This window comes from Perognathus longimembris, chromosome 2, assembly GCF_023159225.1.
Source record: "Perognathus longimembris pacificus isolate PPM17 chromosome 2, ASM2315922v1, whole genome shotgun sequence".
Taxonomy (NCBI): domain Eukaryota; kingdom Metazoa; phylum Chordata; class Mammalia; order Rodentia; family Heteromyidae; genus Perognathus; species Perognathus longimembris.
This window is the reverse complement of record NC_063162.1, coordinates 76,195,127-76,213,900: the sequence shown is the minus strand read 5'-3', so window position 1 is coordinate 76,213,900 and position 18,774 is coordinate 76,195,127. Positions and strand designations below refer to the sequence as shown.

The window sequence follows — 18,774 nt, the reverse complement described above, 5'->3', positions numbered from 1 at the left end:
ACTGTCAAACATATGTGTTACATGACTCTGGTGATGCAAGAGGCCCTGAGCCTCGGGCTCCCAGCTGTTTTTATCCATTTTTGGGGGGGAAGGCAATGACTTAGCATACATCATAGCATCTATTAACAAATCAACATTCACCACGGGAAAATTAAAAAATAATCCTAAATCATGTTTGGCACATTTGGTGGCGGGAAGGAATCTGGAAAGGGTCATTGGTCAGATCAAGGGACTGACCCATTTAAAATTGATTGGTTAAGCCATAGGGATGTAGCAAGGGGTGATGTTTGCACAGCTGCAGGTTTTTGATTAGCCTGCCGAGCCAGCCGGCAGTGAACGGGAATCCTGACTGAGGGCGGCGAGGATTAAGGAAAAGGAAAAATACAAGACAAGAGAAAAAAGGCAGGAGGCAAAGATGGGGTACGGGAGGTCTGCATCTCATGATTGAGTCTCACGACTGCAGCCCAGTTTATTCTAAACTCCCAGCTTATATGCAGTTTTGCAACCAGGGAATAGCATAGGGTTGTTAACATTCCAGAACACAAAGAGGCTTAGAAGTTTGCAACATTTGATTACAGTAAACACAAGGTAACAAAGCAATTCCGGATGGTGGCTCTGGACAAATATCTTTGCATTTAGCATGTCCTGGTGATAATAGCACAGCCAGGGGTGTTAATGAACCTAGCTGCAAGTTTGGCTCCCGACATCTTGGCAACATCGGCACAGCCAGAGGTCAGGATGAGCTTAGCGGCTAGCTCGGCTCCCGACAATTCCCCCGTTTTTTTATTAAAAGAAGCGAACCCGCCTGTCTTAGGTGGGGTGGGTACCCCAGCCTGCCTTACCTGTCTCAGGGAACAGCTTCAGAGCAGTGCTGAAGTCCCGTGTCTTAGGTTAGTCAAGCTGGTACCGCCTCATACCCATCTCTGGCTGCGGTTCCTCTCGGGGGAAACTTCATTTGCTTGTAGCTTTATCTTATGCAGCTGGCTAAGCTCATGAAAGAGTTTTGCAATATGCGTACAATGCAAGGAAAGCCATCAGCAAAAGTATCCCTGGGCTGAGCAATGTCATCAGCAGCCCCTTAACGTTAGTTAAGGAAGGGACATACTGTTGAAGTTGTTCAAACAGTTCTTTTGTTGTTTCTGCCACTTTAGAGTCCAAAGGCAGAGCTTGTTCTAGTCCGGCTATTTGTCTATGGAGTTGAAAGAGATCTAAGGACAAGTTATTATGGTGCCAAATACCATTTAGATGTGCTACAACTTGTTCCCAAGGATAGCTCGACCCATTATACTTATGGAGGGTCACACAAATAAAGTCAAACACAGCATGACAGCGCACCCATTGCAAAGTTTGTAAAGCACGGATTTGTTAAAAGATGCTATGATGTATGCTAAGTCCCTGCCTTCCCCAAAGGATGTATAAAACAGCTGGAAGACCTAGGCTCAGGGCCTCTTAGCGTCACCAGTTTACTGAGTATGCGGAGGACCAAGGTAGCCCGAAATAAACACCCTTTTTTCTGCTTGCATTGGTCTTGGTCTCTGGTGGTCTCTCAGAGGATCTGAATTCGAGCATTTCACATTTACACTATTCATGGTTTCCACTGAATTAAAAAAAATATTAATTGTACACTTACCTTCTGACAGGATAAACTATCCTGGGTGTACAGCTTTAACACCATCATTAACGTTGTTTGCAAAGGGAATAGGGAATTTTAGAACAAAATCATTTTCTTTTATTTGCTGTGCCATCCTTTTATAGAGGGGGGAGGGGCCCGCAGCACAGGTCTATCTGATTGTTAGGGTCAGCTGCACCTTTAAGGGGCCACAGCTGACCTCGGCCTGTCCCTCCCCTTCCTGTCTTTACCAGGAAGAGAAGCCCCTGTCCCTGGGGCTAGCACGTGTGCTATGGCAGAGGGGTACCCCAGGGGCCCATCTATAGGGGGCTGGACCTCTGCCAACAAAGGAAGTCTCCGGACATCATTTGAGGGACAGCTCCTTGGGACCAATCAGGGGCCCCTCTCTTGTGCCCGCCTTTGGGGTATATCTGGGAGGCTCCTCATTTGAATAAACAAAAGCCCTAGAGGTTTTCTCCAGGGGCCCACGCATCTGTGTCATTCTTGGCGGTTTTGGGGCACCCTGCGACCACACGCCACCGAGGCTACCTGTGGCCATCGCTCCCGCGTGAGCGATAATGGACCACCCAGGAAGGGGCGGACAAACCCCTTCCCCCCCCAAGCGAGGGGAAGTAGAGAGAGAGAGACGAGGCTACCTGTGGCCATCACTCCCACATGAGAGCGATAGAGGACCACCCAGGAAGGGGCGGACAAGCCCCTTCCCCCCCAAGCGAGGGGAAGTCGAGAGAGAGAGAGAGAGAGAGAGAGAGCCCACATCTGAGCAGGCACACATGCACAGTCTTGAGAATGGCCGCTATCTATAACTTTATGGTGAAAGTCCCGACCATGTGGCAGGTGATGCTATTTCTTTTCTGGTTTGTTAATGTTTACCCTGGGTGGTGTGACGGGTCTTGTGGCGTTCAGCTTCTTTTTCTCTGCAGGTTTTAAAATCTTGAAGGAACATATTAGTGTTTCATCCACACTCATCATGGTGCCTGCATTGTCAAACTCTCCACAGTAATTTGGTGCAGAAAACAGAGTGACCAACTTCCTGTCTGCAAAAAACTCATATCCATCTTCAACCACCTGATGGGCTCTACAAATAAGGTTCAAATCATGCTTAACGAGAAATTTTGTAACCACTTCTGCACCAAATGTGAAGGACACTCCTCTGTCATTTTCACCCCAGCCTAAGACATCTTTATCAGGGTCAGACCACAAAATATCACAAAGAAGACCTTGATCGGGCACATCAGTTGGTCGCATAATTCGCCGAATCTGCTCCATAGATTGAAGATTTGGTGATAAACCCCCGTGACAGCAGAATATTTTCTCGTCCACGATGGCTGCTATTGGCAAGCAGTTAAAACAGTCTGTGAAAGTCTTCCATAGTTTAATGTTGTATCTTCTTTTATATTCATCATAAAACCCATAAATCCTATTGATGCTGGCACACTCGTGGTTGCCTCTGAGAAGAAAGTTCTTAGGGTACTTGATCTTGTAGGCCAGTAAGAGACAGATGGTCTCCAGTGACTGCTTCCCTCTGTCCACGTAGTCCCCCAGAAACAGATAGTTGCTTTCTGGCAGGAGGCCCCCGCATTCAAAAAGTCGAAGCAAATCATAGAATTGCCCGTGGATGTCACCACATATTTTGAGTGGTGCTTCAAGTTCTAGTAGGGTAGGTTGACTGAGAAAGATCTCGCGGGATTTCAAGCACAGTCCTCTTAACTCATTTTCCAGCAGCTGGAGCATTTTACCTGGCTTGGATGCTCTCAGTTCCAACAGCCGTTGTATGATGCTGTCGACATTGAGTTTGTTGATATCTGCCATCAGCTTCCTGCCGCCGGTCCTCCCGCAGCAAAGCAGGGAAGTGCTAGGGTAGATAGCAAAGGTATGTCAAGAGGCAAAGGTCCAGGGCGCAAGTCTGAGATGGTAGGAAGGTTAAAGTGGCAGTTAACTGGAGGTTTTTCAAGGAAAATGCTGCAGGCACTAACCTGCCGGCATCAGAGGTGTGCACAGCTAAGCAGGTGAAATGTGCAGCTAAGGGACAGAACCACCATGACAGGTAAAGACAGCCAGAGCCGGTGGCTTGTGGGCACCATGAAGTTAAAAAGCTCAAGGACGCCACCTGAACTGTCCCTAAAGTATATTGTAAGTAAGGACCCTATCTGAAATGTAGAAATTTATTCCCTTATGCTCTACAAGGACAAAGCCACACTCCCCAAACTAGACTCTAGCATTTATTTTTAGTAAGTTCTCTGTTGGGATCCGGCCTTTAGACTTGACTGGGGGCTTGATGCCCTTCCCCCCAAGCCCTAGGGGAATGCGGAAGCAGGCTACGTTCTCTGGGTCTGGAACCAGAGGAACTGGCTTTGCACCCAGCCCCCAACTCTCCCGCCAGCCCAGGCGCCTTCCAGTCTCGCCCGCCCAGGTGCCTACCTGTCTCACCCTGGCTCGGCGCTTTTGAGTGACGTTAGCTCAAGGGGATCATGTGACAGCTTTCAGCCTATCGGCGTCCTGGCTGATCGCCCTCTCCCGCTATCATCTCCCTTTACCTCCGCCTTAATAAATCAGTTGGCTCTAGAAGCTTTCTCTGAGACTTGCATACGCCTGACTTTATTTACCGGTAAGGAGGCGGGCACGCTTTCTCGTCCAGCCGCGCGCGCGTGAGATCGGCCCTGACCCCTCCATCCCATCTTGGATATCTGCCAGCCGGGTGTCCAGGATAGAGGACGAGAAAAGGGGGTGGCGAGAAACCTAGCTGAGCCTTGTTCCCAACACCGGGAGAGGCGACCGAGCTCGACAGTCTCTACTGAGGATTTGTGAGCTATAGCCGGTCAGACCCCACCCAGGACCAAGCCTCTCCCTCCTTGCCAAGACCCATTCCTACAGTGTGTTCTCTACACCTAAGGACCCTGCTCCACATAGGAGAGCTAAAAACTACCAGCACCCACAAAGTCTAAACCTCATCCTCTCACCACACCCTTTCTTTCTGTGAGCTCTTCTCTCTCAGTCAAGATACTGCACCATAATCACAGTGGAGATTACCTCAATAGGAAAGCAGTTGGTCTGATAGTCAGCTGCACCTGCTGTGAGCTGCAGGAGGGGTTCTTTTCAGTTAACTGACATTTTGAACTCCCTTGGTTGTGTGGGACTTGGAGAGATGTGGAAGGAGCACAGAGAGCTGCACTCATGTGTCTTTGCATTCAATGTGCTCATCTTTATTATTGTTGTTGGATGTGGGGCTAGAACTCAGGGTCTGGGTGCTCTCTCTGAGCTCTTCAGCTCAAGGCTAGCATGCTACCATTTTGAGTTACAGCCCTACTTCTGGTTTGAGAGTGGTTAGTTGGAGATAAGAGTCGCAGGAGTGCCGGGCTAGATTTATCTCCCCTGGCCCGGGGATGCTAAGCTTACTCTCTTATCTGTGCTCCCTTTCTCACCCTCTCCCCTGGCTGCCCAACCAGCAGGCAGGCCAGAGTGGAGTGGGGGAGTTAGGGTAGGCCTCAGGTGCATGTAGCCAAACAAGATCCCCTTTTCCTCCCTCCTTACCCACGAAGGAAGCCAGGTATACATGGAGTCTCGGAGAAAGCTTCAAGAGCAATCTGGTTTAATAAAGGGAGGGGCTAACAACTTATACCAGGAGAGATGATAAGAAAAGGGGTGATAGACTAGGAGCTGGCGATAGGCCGGCGAGCTTGTCAGTCCAAGGGCGGCTCCCTAGGACCCCCTGCCCCATGGGCTAACGTCATTCCCATAGTACCGCCCTCTTGGGCAAAGCCCGCAAAAAGGGGGGCACATGTGCTAGCTGGCGAGAAGTTGGGGGGGCTCGTCACAAAGCTACCCCTTCTGGTTCCGGACCCAGAGAGGTGTGGCTTGCTTCCACACTGCCCCAGGGCTAGGGGAAGGGTATCGTCTCAGGATAGCTCTCCTTGCCCTTCCCTCCTCAAGGCCAAAGCTGAATCCCCAACACAGGAGAACTTTTCTTCCTAGGCTGGCGTCATGTTACACATATGTTTGACCTTTATCTGAACTGAATGAAAAAATAATGGTTTCAAAGTAGTCCTAATGGGATCATTCTAACTAACAGCAATGGTAAAATGAGAGCTGAAACAATATTCATATTGCAGAATAGGGCAGATGTGGGTTTTGGTGACGTGTTTGACCTAGGCTGACCTTCTGAGAAGGAGTCCAGCCTCCAGCCATTTAAATCTGTTGTTGGGGAAGCCTTGGCCTTGAGGGGAAGGGCATTGTAGAGCGCGCTCGAGACGCCGCCCTTCCCCCAGCCCTGGGAAATGCGGAAGCAGGCCACATTTCTCTGGGTCCGGAACCAGAAGAACAGCTTTGTAAACAGCCCCCCAAACTTTCTCTCCAGCCCATGTGCCCCCAGTCTCGCAGGTTTTCACCCCTGGCATGGCTCTTTCCAAGTGACGTTAGCTCATGAGGGGGTCCTATGGCAAGCTCACCAGCCTATCAGCGCTCTGGCCGATCACCCTTCTCTCGTCCCTTCCTACCATTAGCCTTTGCCTCACCCTAATAAATCAGATTGCTCACGAAGCATCTCCGAGATCCGCACATGCCTGGCTTTCTTCACGGGTAAGGAGGGGGTAATGCGATCTTGTACGGCCCCGTGCACCTGAGGTCTTTCCTAAGCCCCCCACTCCACCCTGGCCTTACCTGCGGGTTGGGTGACCAGGGGAGATGGTGAGAAAGGGAGCTGTTAGAGCAATGCAGAGCCTGTATCCCCGCGCCAGGGGAGGCGACCTGAGCCTGGCAATCTGTGCTGCTGATTTTTTAGAAAGGTACTTGCTTTTGTTGCAGGAAGGATCCTGAACTCCATCTTTTTCACTTGTCAGCTTAGCTTGGATGAGAGGCATGCACCACAATGCCAGCTTAACATGAACTCTCATGGACTATTTTACCCAGTCTGACTTCAATTCCAAATCTACAAGAAGCCAGGGTTATAAATATGAGCATCTGCAATTGATAGGGCTAATTATCAGTCTAAATAACCACCTAAGAAAACTTGTGCTGTACTTATGATTAACTCAAAGTATCTTGCAAGCACTGTAATAACCTGCTGGATCAGGAAATCCCACCCTGTGCCATTTCACTGCCCAAGACTTAGGAGGGGGCATGGCATTAGGCTGCATGTCAGGAGTAAAGGAGGGGAAGGGACTAGGAAGTCCTGCACCATGCTGGCATTACAGCCATGGTGGCACTTTTAAGTGGTCCAGCAATTGGAGGAGGGCAGGGTTTCAGAGGCCCAGGGTGTATATATAGGTTGCCTGTTGGGAAGGACAGGGGAGGAGGAGAAGAGGGGAAGGGGAGGAGAGAGGAGGTGAGTGAAGCCATCGATGCTGGTGGAGAAGAGTGGAGAAAAGAAGCTGAGCTGAGCTGAGCTGAGCAGAGAGGAGCCTGAGGCCTGCGGAGTCAGAAGGCTGAGGCCTGTGGGGGAGTCAGAAGCCTGAGGCCAGCAGAGAATCCTACAGCCTGTGGGAAGGCTTGAGATTAAAGCCTGAGGAGAAGCAAGGCCTGCAGGAAGGAAGCTTGTTCCTTGGGAGGTTTGGAGGTTTGGAGGCTGAGGTGGTTGGAGATTAAGGTGTGGAAGTTCAAAGTTCAGGTCTCAGGTTTGGGTTCTGGGTAACTAGCCCAGGGACAAGGTAGTTGCTGACTAGCATTTGGAGGTGGAGGGCTGCTCTGGTTCTGGGTTTTAGGTTGTAAATAAAATACCTTTGTAAGTAAAAACCTGTCCCACCTTAAGTTGTGCCTCCATGGATTATTCTCACTCTCTGAATACAATAGCACAAGGCTAAGGCCAGTTGTCCTAGCTAAATAGGAGGCTGACATGTGAAGATGCCAATACAAAGGCATGGCAAATCCGTGAGGCTAGAATCTCCCATGAATCACCAAGAAGATAGAATTTGGGCCACAGCCCAGCTTGTAGAGCACTAGCTTTGAGTATAAAAGCTAAGGGACAGTGCTCAGGCCCTATGTGCCAGGCTGTGTCCAACACACACATGAAAGAAGTGTCCTAAAGGCCAGGAACTAAGATGAGCACAGAGGGTGACACCCAGATAGGCTGGGGCCCTGCATGGCCCTGGCATCACAGACGCCATTGTAGCAATAACCATGGCAGTATATATACTGGGTGGTATCAGGTGAACTCTCGAGTAGTTGGGAGGTTGAAGTTCAGTTTGTTTGTTGCATGGTGATTTCTTGGTTTGTGGATTCGGTTTGGTGATTTGGCTTTGATTCTTAGGTTGTGGATTTGGATTTGACTTTCAGACTTTGGTTTCTTTTATTGACTTTTTTGCTTTACTGTTTGTTGATTTAGTTTTAATTTTTTCTTTATATTACATTTTACTTTAGTTTTCTTTTTTTTACTTTATTTATCTCACTTATTATTTTACTTTTACTTATTTACTTTTTGTTGTTGTTGTTGTTGTTGCCAGTCCTGGGCATTGAACTCAAGGCCTGAGCACTGTCCCTTGTTTTTTTGCTCAAGGCTAGCACTCTGCCACTTGAGCCACAGTGCCACTTCTGGCAGTTTTCTATATAGGGGGTGCTGAGGAATCGAACCCAGGGCTTCATGTATAGGAGGCAAGCACTCTTGCCACTAGGCCATATTCCCAGCCCATTTATTGTTGGGGATTCAGCTTTGGCCTTGAAGGGAAAAGGGCAAAGAGAGCGCTCCTGAGATGCTGCCCTTCTCCCAGCCCTGGGGCAGTGTGGAAGTAAGCCACACCTATCTCCTTCTGGGTCCGGAACCAGAGGGGGTAGCTTTGAGACCAGCCCCCCAACTTCTTGCCAGCGAGCACATTTGCCTCCCTTTCACAGGCTTTGCTCAGAGGGCGGGACTATGGGAAGTGACGTTAGCCCATGAGGGGGTCCTAGGACAAGCTCGCTGGCCTATCGCCAGCTCCTGGTCTATCACCCCTTTCCTCATCATCTCTGCTGGTATAAACTGTTATCCCCTCCCTTTATTAAACCAGATTGCTCTTGAAGCTTTCTCCAAGACTCCGTGTGCGCCTGGCTTCCTTGTTGGGTATCAGGAGGGAGGAAAGGGGTCTCATTTGGCCACATGCACCTGAGGCTTACCCTTGTTCCCCCACTCCACCTTGGCTTGCCTGGAGGTCAGGCAGCCATGGGAGAGGGTGAGAAAGGGAGCACAGATAAAGGAGTAAGCTTAGCATCCCCACACCAGGGGAGGTAAATCTAGCTTGGCATTTGGCAGCCCGAACGTAGGGCACAGAGCCCACGGGAGTAAGTTCGACGGCTACCGGTAAGCCCTCAGGGAATTGGAGTGGAGTCTCTGGGACATGTGGTCTCTCATCAGGTCAGGAAAGAAGATGGGACAGAATCAGAGTAGGCGGAATAATTTGCCCCTTAAAATCCTGAGGTTCACCCTCCAAAACGTGGGGATGAGTATTTCAGAACCCTGTGCTATACGAATTTGGGAGGAGTTGACCCTCAGGGGCCGTGGTTCACTGGAGCCAATCCACTTTCGTGGGAAACTTGGAACCAGCTAGGACGGGAATTGGAAGGCAAGGAAGCGGAGTTGGGAGAGGAACTCCCACTTATGACCTTCCAAGCTATTAAGACCCTTAAAGCCTGCTTTTCCTCAGACCCAGGGGAGAGTCCCTGGACTCAGGAGAGGGCAGCAGGAGGGAATTTTGATCCGGAGGGGGGCCCAACACCCCACTCCGAGGGGTCCAGGGACAAGCATGAGCCTGATCCCCGGGACCCCGGACCTAGACGCCGCATTTGCGGCAGGTGAGCAGCACGCTCAGCCGCCATCTCATCACCCTTCCCCCACCAGACGCTCGGCTCCTCTGTATGCAGATTCGAGGAGCCCTGCTGAGCAGCTGTCTCACAGCCAGGGCGGCGCTCATCCACTGAGCACAGGCAGTCGAACCGGTTTTAAACTGGGACCCATCACAACCGCATGGAGGCCCTAGGAGGACAAAGATTTTCGTGAGTTTAGGAAGGTGGTCCTCGAGAGAGGGGGAATGAACACCCCCTGGGCGGAGAATCTCCTTTATGGCCTGACTTACCGATTCTCCACCTCCCAAGACTGGAGAGACCTGGCCCGATCTATGCTTACTAAAGCAATGTATGTAGACTGGTGCTCTTTCTTTAGGCATGAGTGCCAAGTTCAAGCTGAGAGAAATCGAGCTGCTGACCCCCCAATTCCCGTAACTTTTGACATGTTGTTTGGATCTGCGGATCTCCAACAGGCTACACCTTCTTCCCTCTACCGGGAGCAGATACAGGAGGTGGGATTCGAGGCATGGCACCGTTTAGGGGAGGAGTCCTCTCGGGGCCCGAGGGTAAATGTTACTCAAGAGCCTTCAGAGAGCCTCTCTGTCTTTATCAGCCAGATTGAGAGTGATCACCGGGAGATGGCTCCTGGGTCCCAGCAGCGGCAGCTCCTCAGGGCCCTGGTGTGGAGAGGAATGACCCCAGAATTTAGACTAGCTTTTGCAGGGATAAAGGAGGAACCCATGAACTTCTGGGTTTATGCTTGCTGAGGTCTCAATGCCTGGGGCCATCAGGCACAGTTGCTGGCTGCCTCGCTCACTGAGGAGCCCGCCCCTGCCCCCACCAGTGAGGTAAGCAGGGAGCGCTGTTACAAATGTAGTGGCTGAGGCCATATTAAGAGGGTCTGTCCTTCTGGTCTTGTAAGATCTGATGCCTCGAGAGGACAGCCCTCAGGCCGGACCAAGGAGCTACCCACAAGACTTTGCCCCTGCTGTAAAAAGGGATTTCATTGGCGAAAAGACTGCAGGTCCAGATTTGATGCTAAGGGGAGGCCTTTAAACTAGTAGTGGGGCGCCCTCCAGCCCGTCACCTAAAGGAAGCGATCAGTCGAGTGATCATCCCAGTGACAGGCCTAATAAACAGCCTGAGGCCCTCTGGGCAGTCCCAATAGTCCTGGAAATGAGGCCAAAGACAGAAATTATTATAGCTGGAAAGAGGTTCCGATTCTTAATTGATACCAGAGCAAATCAGACTATATTAAAAAGGGAGCAGGTGCTTCCATGGTGGGACTTAATCCCCCAACCCCAGACCTCGGGGGTGGGAGGCACAGCTGAGAGCGATACAACCAGAGACTGGCTTCCCTGGGATGATATGAGTGGTAGTAAGGGAATAGTGTGAACCCTGATAATGACAGGTTTACCAGATAATCTACTAGGATGAGTTATCTTGGGAAAAGCCGAGGCCTCAATCATCACAGGCCAGAGCCAGTCAGGTGGACCTAGTGGCTGCCAGAGAGTGCCTCCCTCCGAGGCCTCGGGGCAGGAGGCTCCTGTTTCTTCTACAGGGCCTCACCCCTAATTCTAAGGGCCACTGTTCCTACCGTCCCTGCCATTCAATGGCTCCCGGGTCCCCCAGTGTGGGTGGAACAGTGGCCACTCTCCTCAAACAAATTAGAAAGATTAAAGGAAATAATATCAGAACAACTGTCCCTAGGGCATATTAGACCTTCGCCGAGCCCTTGGAACAGCCCTATATTCGTTGTACAAAAGGCCTCAGGTAAATGGAGGATGGTACAGGACCTAAGAGAAATTAATGAGCGGATAATCCCCACAGGCACCCCTTTACGGGGGCTGCCATGGATCCCCTCCATTCCTCAGGATCGAAATTTCATTATAATTGACATCAAGGACTGTTTCTTTTCCATTCCCCTTGACTCCCAGTACTGTGAAAAGTTTGCTTTCTCCGTGCTCTCGGTTAACTACCAGGGGCCAGACCAGAGGTCTGAGTAGGTAGTCCTACGTCAGGGCATGGCTAATAGTCCAGCCTTCTGCCAACATTATGTGTCACAAGTTCTTCAACCTCTTCAGAACCAGTCAGATATTATTCTATATGTCTATATGGATGACATCATTATTGGAGCAGCAGATGCCCAAGTGCTAGACGCTGCCTATAGCAAGCTACAAACACTCCTACAAAGAGGAGGACTGCATATAGGCAGTGACAAGATTCAGAAAGTATACCCCTTTAAGATCTTGGGGGCAGAACTTAAACTAGACTCTGTGTGCCCCCTTAAGCCCCAGTTATCCTTCCAGTCATCTTATACTTTGGTGGAGATGCAGAGACTGTTGGGTGAGATTAACTGGTTAAGACCCTGGCTTCACTTGCCTACAGAGGAGCTGCTTCCACTCCATGACTCATTAAAGGGCAAAGCGCCCAGTGATGTTATTATAATAACTCCATCGCTTCAAGCAACATTCCAGAAAATCCAAATGGCCCTAAATATGGCACAGCTGGCACGCTACAAGCCTGAGTGTCCCCTTTGCCTTTGGATCCTCCGCAGGTCTGAGCTTTCCTCAGCCGTTATCACCCAGTCAGGTGAGCCCCTTTAATGGGTGCATGCATCAGTGGGAGGAGCTCCCAGGGTTTATTCCCAGCCAGACCAGCTAGCTGACTTGATAATTAAGGGCAGGGATACTTCCCTGAGACATTATGGGTGAGATCCCGATGTGCTAACCATTCCCTACGGGCTGTCAGATTTTGAATGGGTCAGAGGAATAATGAACAGGTGTCCAGTGCCCTGGAGGGTTTTATGGGAAAGTTAGATTGCCATTATGGCACCTTGAGATGGGTGACCTCATTTCCCAGACTACAATGGACCCCTCCTGTACTTTTCTCTACCAGGCCTCTTGTCAAAGCTGCCAATGTTTTTACAGATGAGGGAAGAGCGGGGTCTGCCATGGTGGTATGCTCCACCTCCCCTCCTGCCGATGGGAAAGAAAACACCCATTATTTTGTGGCAGTTACTGGATCTGCACAGTTTAAGGAACTATACGCAGTCGCCCTGGCACTGACCCATGTCAAACAGCCGATGAACCTGTTTTCTGACAGTTTGTATGTGGTTAAGTTGCTACCAAACCTGGTGTCCTCATATAATAAATTAGATGAAAACCCAATCACCCCTCTGATGATCCAAGTCAGGTCTCTGTTAAAAGAGCAGGTTGAGCCTATATTCTTACAGCACCTTCACAGACACCAAGGACTACCTGGGAACCTGGCACAAGGTATGGCAGACCAGCTGATCACTAATGGGACTATTATAGCTATAGTTATTGTACAACCTCAAAACCTTCAAATGGCCCAAGGACTCCATGAGCATACACATTTAAACTGGAGAGGGTTACATCAGAGATTCCCTTCAATTCCTATAAAAGATTTAAAAAAGATTATAAGGACATGCAAGTCTTGTATGCCCTTTCTGCAAGTCCCTCCTCTGCAATGTTCTTTGGCAAACTGATGTAACCCACTACGCTCCTTTTGGAAAGTTGAAATATATATATATATATATATATATATATATATATATATATATATATATATATATATATATGTCCATAGACACTCACTCACACGCATGCTGGGCAACTGCCCATTCTGGTGAGAAGGCATGGCATGCTGAGAGCCACTTCCTACAATGTTTTGCTATCCTGGGGGCTCCCCCTACAGGTGAAGACAGATAATGGACCTTGTTTCATCAGCAAGCCTTTACAGGCCTTCTTCCAAATGTGTAATATTAAACATGCCACTGGAATACCATACAACCCAAAGGGTCAGGCCATAATTGAAAGGCATAATAAGACCCTGAAGGATCAATTATTAAAACAAAAGGGGGGGGGAAGCCCCCATGACCAGCTGAGGACAGCGATGTTTACATTGAACATTTTAAATTTTTATAAGGACCAACCTCTGTCGGCTTTCCAGAGACATTGGTCAAGCCAAACACCTTACTTAAAGGTGGAAGTCCGTTGGAAGGACCCCCTTACAGGAGCATAGCAAAGCCCGGACCCACTTATCAGTGCGGGAAGGGGCTTCGCATGTGTTTTCCCAACTGGGGAACCAAATCCAATCTGGATACCAGCTAGAGACTTAAAATATTGTTCATCTGAATGACCACACAAGGGCACCTGCCCTTGAGGGATGTCTCTCCTTGTTTTCTCTTCAGGAAAACAAAGACCGTGGTGGATTTTTCCATGGAGAAATGGGAAATCCTGCCTGTACCAGCGATGGACCCAGTGTCTGCCCTGTTTCCTCCCTGGACCTTGCCTGGTGCCTTTTGGCGTAATGTTTGCTGTGGCAAACATTAACTATATATTATATTCCATTATATTTCACTGTATTTTATCCCATTTGGTTCTATTTCATTATATATCATTGTATTTTATTATATTTTGTTCTATTCCATTATATTTTGTTTTTCTTGGTTATATTTGATCATCTTTGGTTCCATTTTCTTTATTTGTTCATTTCTTTTCTCCCTAGACACCGTTGCTAAGGTGCTGTGTAAGATAAGTAGCAAGAGCAAGGTCCCAGCAGTGCCTTGGGGCCAGTCAACAAAGGAGCTGCTCATGGCTCACTACCAGGTGTTGAAGACCATCTGTGAGGAGGCTTTGCCCTCATCAAGTTGGCCAAGCACCTGCTCACGGACACCCTGGTGGCCGTGAAAATCCAGCACCAGAGGGACAGAGACTTCTTTGCTGTGGAAGTGGACATCCTAAAGTCTGTGGACCACCAGAACATTGTCAAGCTATATGAGGTGATAGAGACAAAGAAGCGGATGTACTTGGTGATGGAGTACCTAGACATAGATGACCTAGTGGACCACCTGTAAAAGGTGGACAAGATGGAGGAGGAGGAGGCCAGGCCTTTGTTTTGGCAGATTTTGAGAGGGGTCAAATACTGCTTCTATGCACCACCCTGGTGCTGGCCAGCCTGCTGAGCAGCACCAGGAGGAGGGTGGCAGGTCTGTGACTCTCCCCTGCCTCCTCTGCAGCCCCAGCATAACTGTTACAGATGGGGAGACTGAGGGCAGCCAGCCTCCCCCTGCTCCAGCAGCAGCAACAAGGTCCCTCCCCATGGGCCAACCCAGGGAACTGACCTGCCCAGCCCCTGAGCAGAAGAAGCACGTGGGCAGCAGGGCTGATTCTCTCCCCCACATCCTATGTAATACGTGGACATGGGGCATAGACGGGGAGAGGGACATCAGCTTGGCTGCTCCACATTCAGAAACCTTTGCTCAGGAGTGGAAGGACCCAGGGGAGACAGAGGAGAGAAGTGAGCCACACTCCAAACCAACTGCAGCAGAAACTCCCACCAGGGGCACAGAGGCAGAGATGGGGGGCAGCACCTCTCCTCCCTTGGATCCTGCAGGTGCAGAAACTTCCACAAATAGGAGAGGCAGGCATTGAAAGAGGCTGAAGAAGTATATCAGTAATTGCTTTAGAAAAATTTGCTGCTGCTATCTTCCTGGTTGAGAGCTCTAAAGAAAGTGTTTCACCCTTTGAGTGGCGAACAGCAGTGACAGCCTGGCTACAAGGAGGTGGGTCCTGAGCTCTGTTTGATTTATGTTTCAATGAGATCATTTTAGCTCATCATACCCTAATTTATGGTTGCCTGTTGGTATTGCAGTGTCAAGGTTTAAAGAAAGGAGGGGGCAGGGTGAGAGAAGGATATGTAAAGGGATAGAATTTCAGAAAGAAGGGATGTTCACCTGTCAGGGGTAGTACTGTCTGATTCAGTTCCTGACTTTCCTTTCTTCGTTCAGCTCAAGTGGAGATGCAGAAAAACCATCAACATGCTATTCATTCAAAGACATGCTATGCAGCCTGAACATGGCTGGAGACCAGAGTCCCTCTGCTCCTACCTTGAAGAACGTTCATACTTCACAGACTTCTTTTTCTTTCTTTTTATTTTCTACATGGAACAGATTCTAATATTCCTATGTTTTCTCACCAACTTAATACACTGATATTTCTGGGAGATGATTACATGTATTCTAAGTTTGTGTCCTTCATTTTCATCATGAGTACTGGGAGTTAGCTCGAGTGTAATGGAGCCAGTAACTAGTCTTGCTGTAACTTAGCTATTCAGAGACTGACTCCTTAGAGGATTGACATTCCAAGCAAACCAGCCCACAAGTCTTTTCTCCAATATTAAGACATACAGGAGGGAGGGAGGAGGAGCTTGAGTAGTGGGTTAGCCAATTAAGCACAGCAAGTGCAAAGTGCTGAGTTCTAAACACTAATTTAAGGAAAGGATAAGGTGAGTCCATCTCCATCAGCAGGAAGCAATTAACAGTGTTTCTAAAAAACAGGAGCCGTCTTCAGAAATGAAGCCCTGAACTCTACTTCTGTTTTATGGTTAAGTTTTTTTTTTTAATTTTATTTTGTGCAGGTCCTGGAGCTTGGATTCAGCCTTTGTGTGCTTTCCTTGAGCTTGCTTTCTAAAGGCTAGTTCTCTACCATATGAGTCACAGCTCCACTTCTGGCTTTATTGGTGGTTATTTCCAGATAAAAGTCAGACACTAGGGCTGGCTTAGAACCAGCATCCCCAGATCTTAGCTTTGTGAGTAGCTAAGATTACAAATGTGAACTACCAGCACCCAGCTGTTTGTCCTTCTTAGAAGGACAAAGAGGCTACTAGGTAGACATGGTTGTCCTAACTCTGCCTGGAAGTCTGCAATACCATGGCGAACTCCAGTAACAGGAACAGACCTAAGTATGCTCACAACTCAATGGCTCTACTGGCCTTTCAATTAATCTTTTTTTTTTTGGCCAGTCCTGGGCCATGAACTCAGGGCCTGAGCACTGTCCCTGGTTTCTTTTTTGCTCAAGGCTAGGACTCTGCCACTTGAGCCACAGTGCCACTTCTGGCCATTTTCTGTATATGTGGTGCTGAGGAATCGAACCCAGGGCCTCATGTATACGAGGCAAGCACTCTTGCCACTAGGCCATATTCCCAGCCCCCTTTCAATTAATCTTTACAGAGGAAGTCAAGAGATTCTTGACAGGGCTAGGAACAGATAGGTGCTGGTTGCTCACCCTTGTAAATCTGGCTACTTGGGAGATGGATCTGAGGACTGAAGAAAGGGCAGAGCAAGCAGAAAAATATGAGACACTTCTATTTCAAATTATCCTGCAAAATGACTGAAATTGGGGATGTGGTTCAAATGATTAGTCCCACTCTTAAGCAACCCAAAATGAGAAGGCACAAGACCCTAAATTCAAGCCACACCCTTGGCACAAAGAAAAGGAAAATACTATGCCACAGAGCAAACTCCTCAGCCCTGTCTGAATATTTCAAAAGAGAGTCTCAGAAAGTTGGCCAAAATGGAGGACCTATTTCATTAAGATACACAGAGGATGTAAGAGAAACTCTTCAGGAAGGAGAAACTAAAGGAAGCTTGCAGAGGTTTATGGGAAAGAATTTTAAAAATATAGATGAAAGGAATTGGGGCTGGAAATATAGCCCCTAGGGGTAAGAGTGCTTGCCTCATATACATGAAGCACTGGGTTCAATTCCTCAGCACCATATATATAGAAAATGGCCAGAAGTGGCACTGTGGCTCAAGTGGCAGAGTGCTAGCCTTGAGCAAAAAGAAGCCAGGGACAGTGCCCAGGCCCTGAGTCCAAGCCCCAGGACTGGCCAAAAGAATATAAATAAATAAATAAATAAATAAATAAATAAAAATATAGATGAAAGCAATTATATTACAGATACAGTGTTCTGTTGTGACCCCAGATATAAGCAAAGGCAAGGTGGCCTCAGCCTTGCAGAGCCTGGTTCTGGCTTGGGCCTGGTGTGCACAGCTTATAGCTCAGTGATGGGCAATGCTTCCCTGCACCTCGTTTAAGGACTGTTTTCTCTAAGAATAACATTGGTATCTTTTGTGCTTTCCATCAAGTGTGTAGATTATCTTTGGCTTTTTCCTAATATTTAATCAGAAATATGGGAGGTGTTTTTAAAATTTTATTTCTTCAATTTTTGTTCTTGTTCTAGTCCCTGGGCACAGGACCTGGGTCCTGTCCCTGAGCTTTTTCTGCTCAGGGCTCTCTCTACCACTTGAAACACAGCTCCGCTAACAGCTTTTTGTTGATTAAGAGGGGATATGAATCTCATAGAATTTCCTGCCCAGGCAGACTGGAAAAACCTGGGTTCCTCTGGTCTCAGCCTAGCCACTGGTGCCTGGCTCTCCAAATTTTTCTAACATTCACAAAAATCTTTATCTCTTTGGTGACCTAGTAAGCTAGGTCCCTCATTTGATTGAAATTGACAGATTCAATGTGGCTCTTCTCACATCTTTCCAACAAAGGAGCTTGTGGTTGCCAGCTAATATGATGAAGACTTGGAGCAGCTGAGTGTCGGGGATGGCTATACCTTTAAGACCTGGGACTGCTGGCTGTTAGCCACTCCCACCTTCTCCCCGGGTCTGGAACCTCCCCCGCCCTCAGCCCTCCGTCTCTAAGCACATGTCTCCTAATGGTGCCAGCCTGAGCCCAGAGGACCGGTCCTGGGGGGACTGTGGTCTCCACCTCTGCGGGAAGTGCCGTGACATCATCGTGATGGACAGTCCATTAGCCAATCCTTAATACCCAGTTAGTCCCTCCTCTTCCTCCCTCGTCATTACTGTTATATAAACCCCTCCCCTGAATAAAACTTTCGGAAGTCGGTAGTCCATCAGGCGGCTCCCTGAAATCTCCGTGTCCAGTGTCTGCTCTTAAACGTAAGGGGGGCTTGGGATGGGGGGCTTTGACGGCCCTACTCCATCTCAGCTTAGTCTCAACTGGGATACACTCTGCCCTCCCGCCGGCGGGAGTAGCATGCAGAGGCGAGTGTCCCCCACAATTTATGTAGTCTGACAGTTGAGAGTCTCAATTTAGGTTTCTACCATGGATGCAGTCAGGCACCAATCTACCTTTAGGAGACAGGATGGCATGAGTCAGCATTTTTCTTAGCCTTGGGCTGAATTTGATATCCCCACTCACCCTTTAAATGCATGGTTACGAGGCTACGAACATCTGTCTCAAACCTTAAGGAAGAGTAAGATGTTCAAATGCCTTAAATATCAACAGGGGTCTGGAGAATAATTATGTGGCTTCAATTTGGTAAAGGCCTGACATACTGAAGGGACCCTAATCTTCCAAAAGCCTTCCTACAGTTGCTATCTTCCTAAGAAAGTAGAGTTAGCAATAATCAGGGTGCTATTTCAGGGAAGCCCCAAACAGATGAGCCAGTTAGGGAGAAACCAAGGTGAAGTGTTGGGTGAAGGGAGAGTGGGACACAAAGTGATGGGAAAAGAGACACAAGCAGGATCTTGAGATTCTAGTGGGGCTGTAGGTTACAAAGTGGGT

The 18,774-nt window shown here is 48.6% G+C and overlaps 1 protein-coding gene across 1 annotated transcript; it reads right to left on the bottom strand.

The window, feature by feature from the left end:
- Positions 1 to 2,470: 2,470 nt before the first annotated feature.
- Positions 2,471 to 3,439, bottom strand: LOC125345760 (serine/threonine-protein phosphatase PP1-gamma catalytic subunit-like). Its single transcript, XM_048337801.1, has one exon. It carries the CDS (start codon positions 3,437 to 3,439, stop codon positions 2,471 to 2,473), a length of 969 nt encoding a protein of 322 aa, XP_048193758.1.
- Positions 3,440 to 18,774: the final 15,335 nt, after the last annotated feature.

Coding starts and splice junctions, on each gene's coding strand:
- LOC125345760 (XM_048337801.1), bottom strand. CDS start 3,439: ATGGCAGATATCAACAAACTCAATGTCGACAGCATCATACAACGGCTG.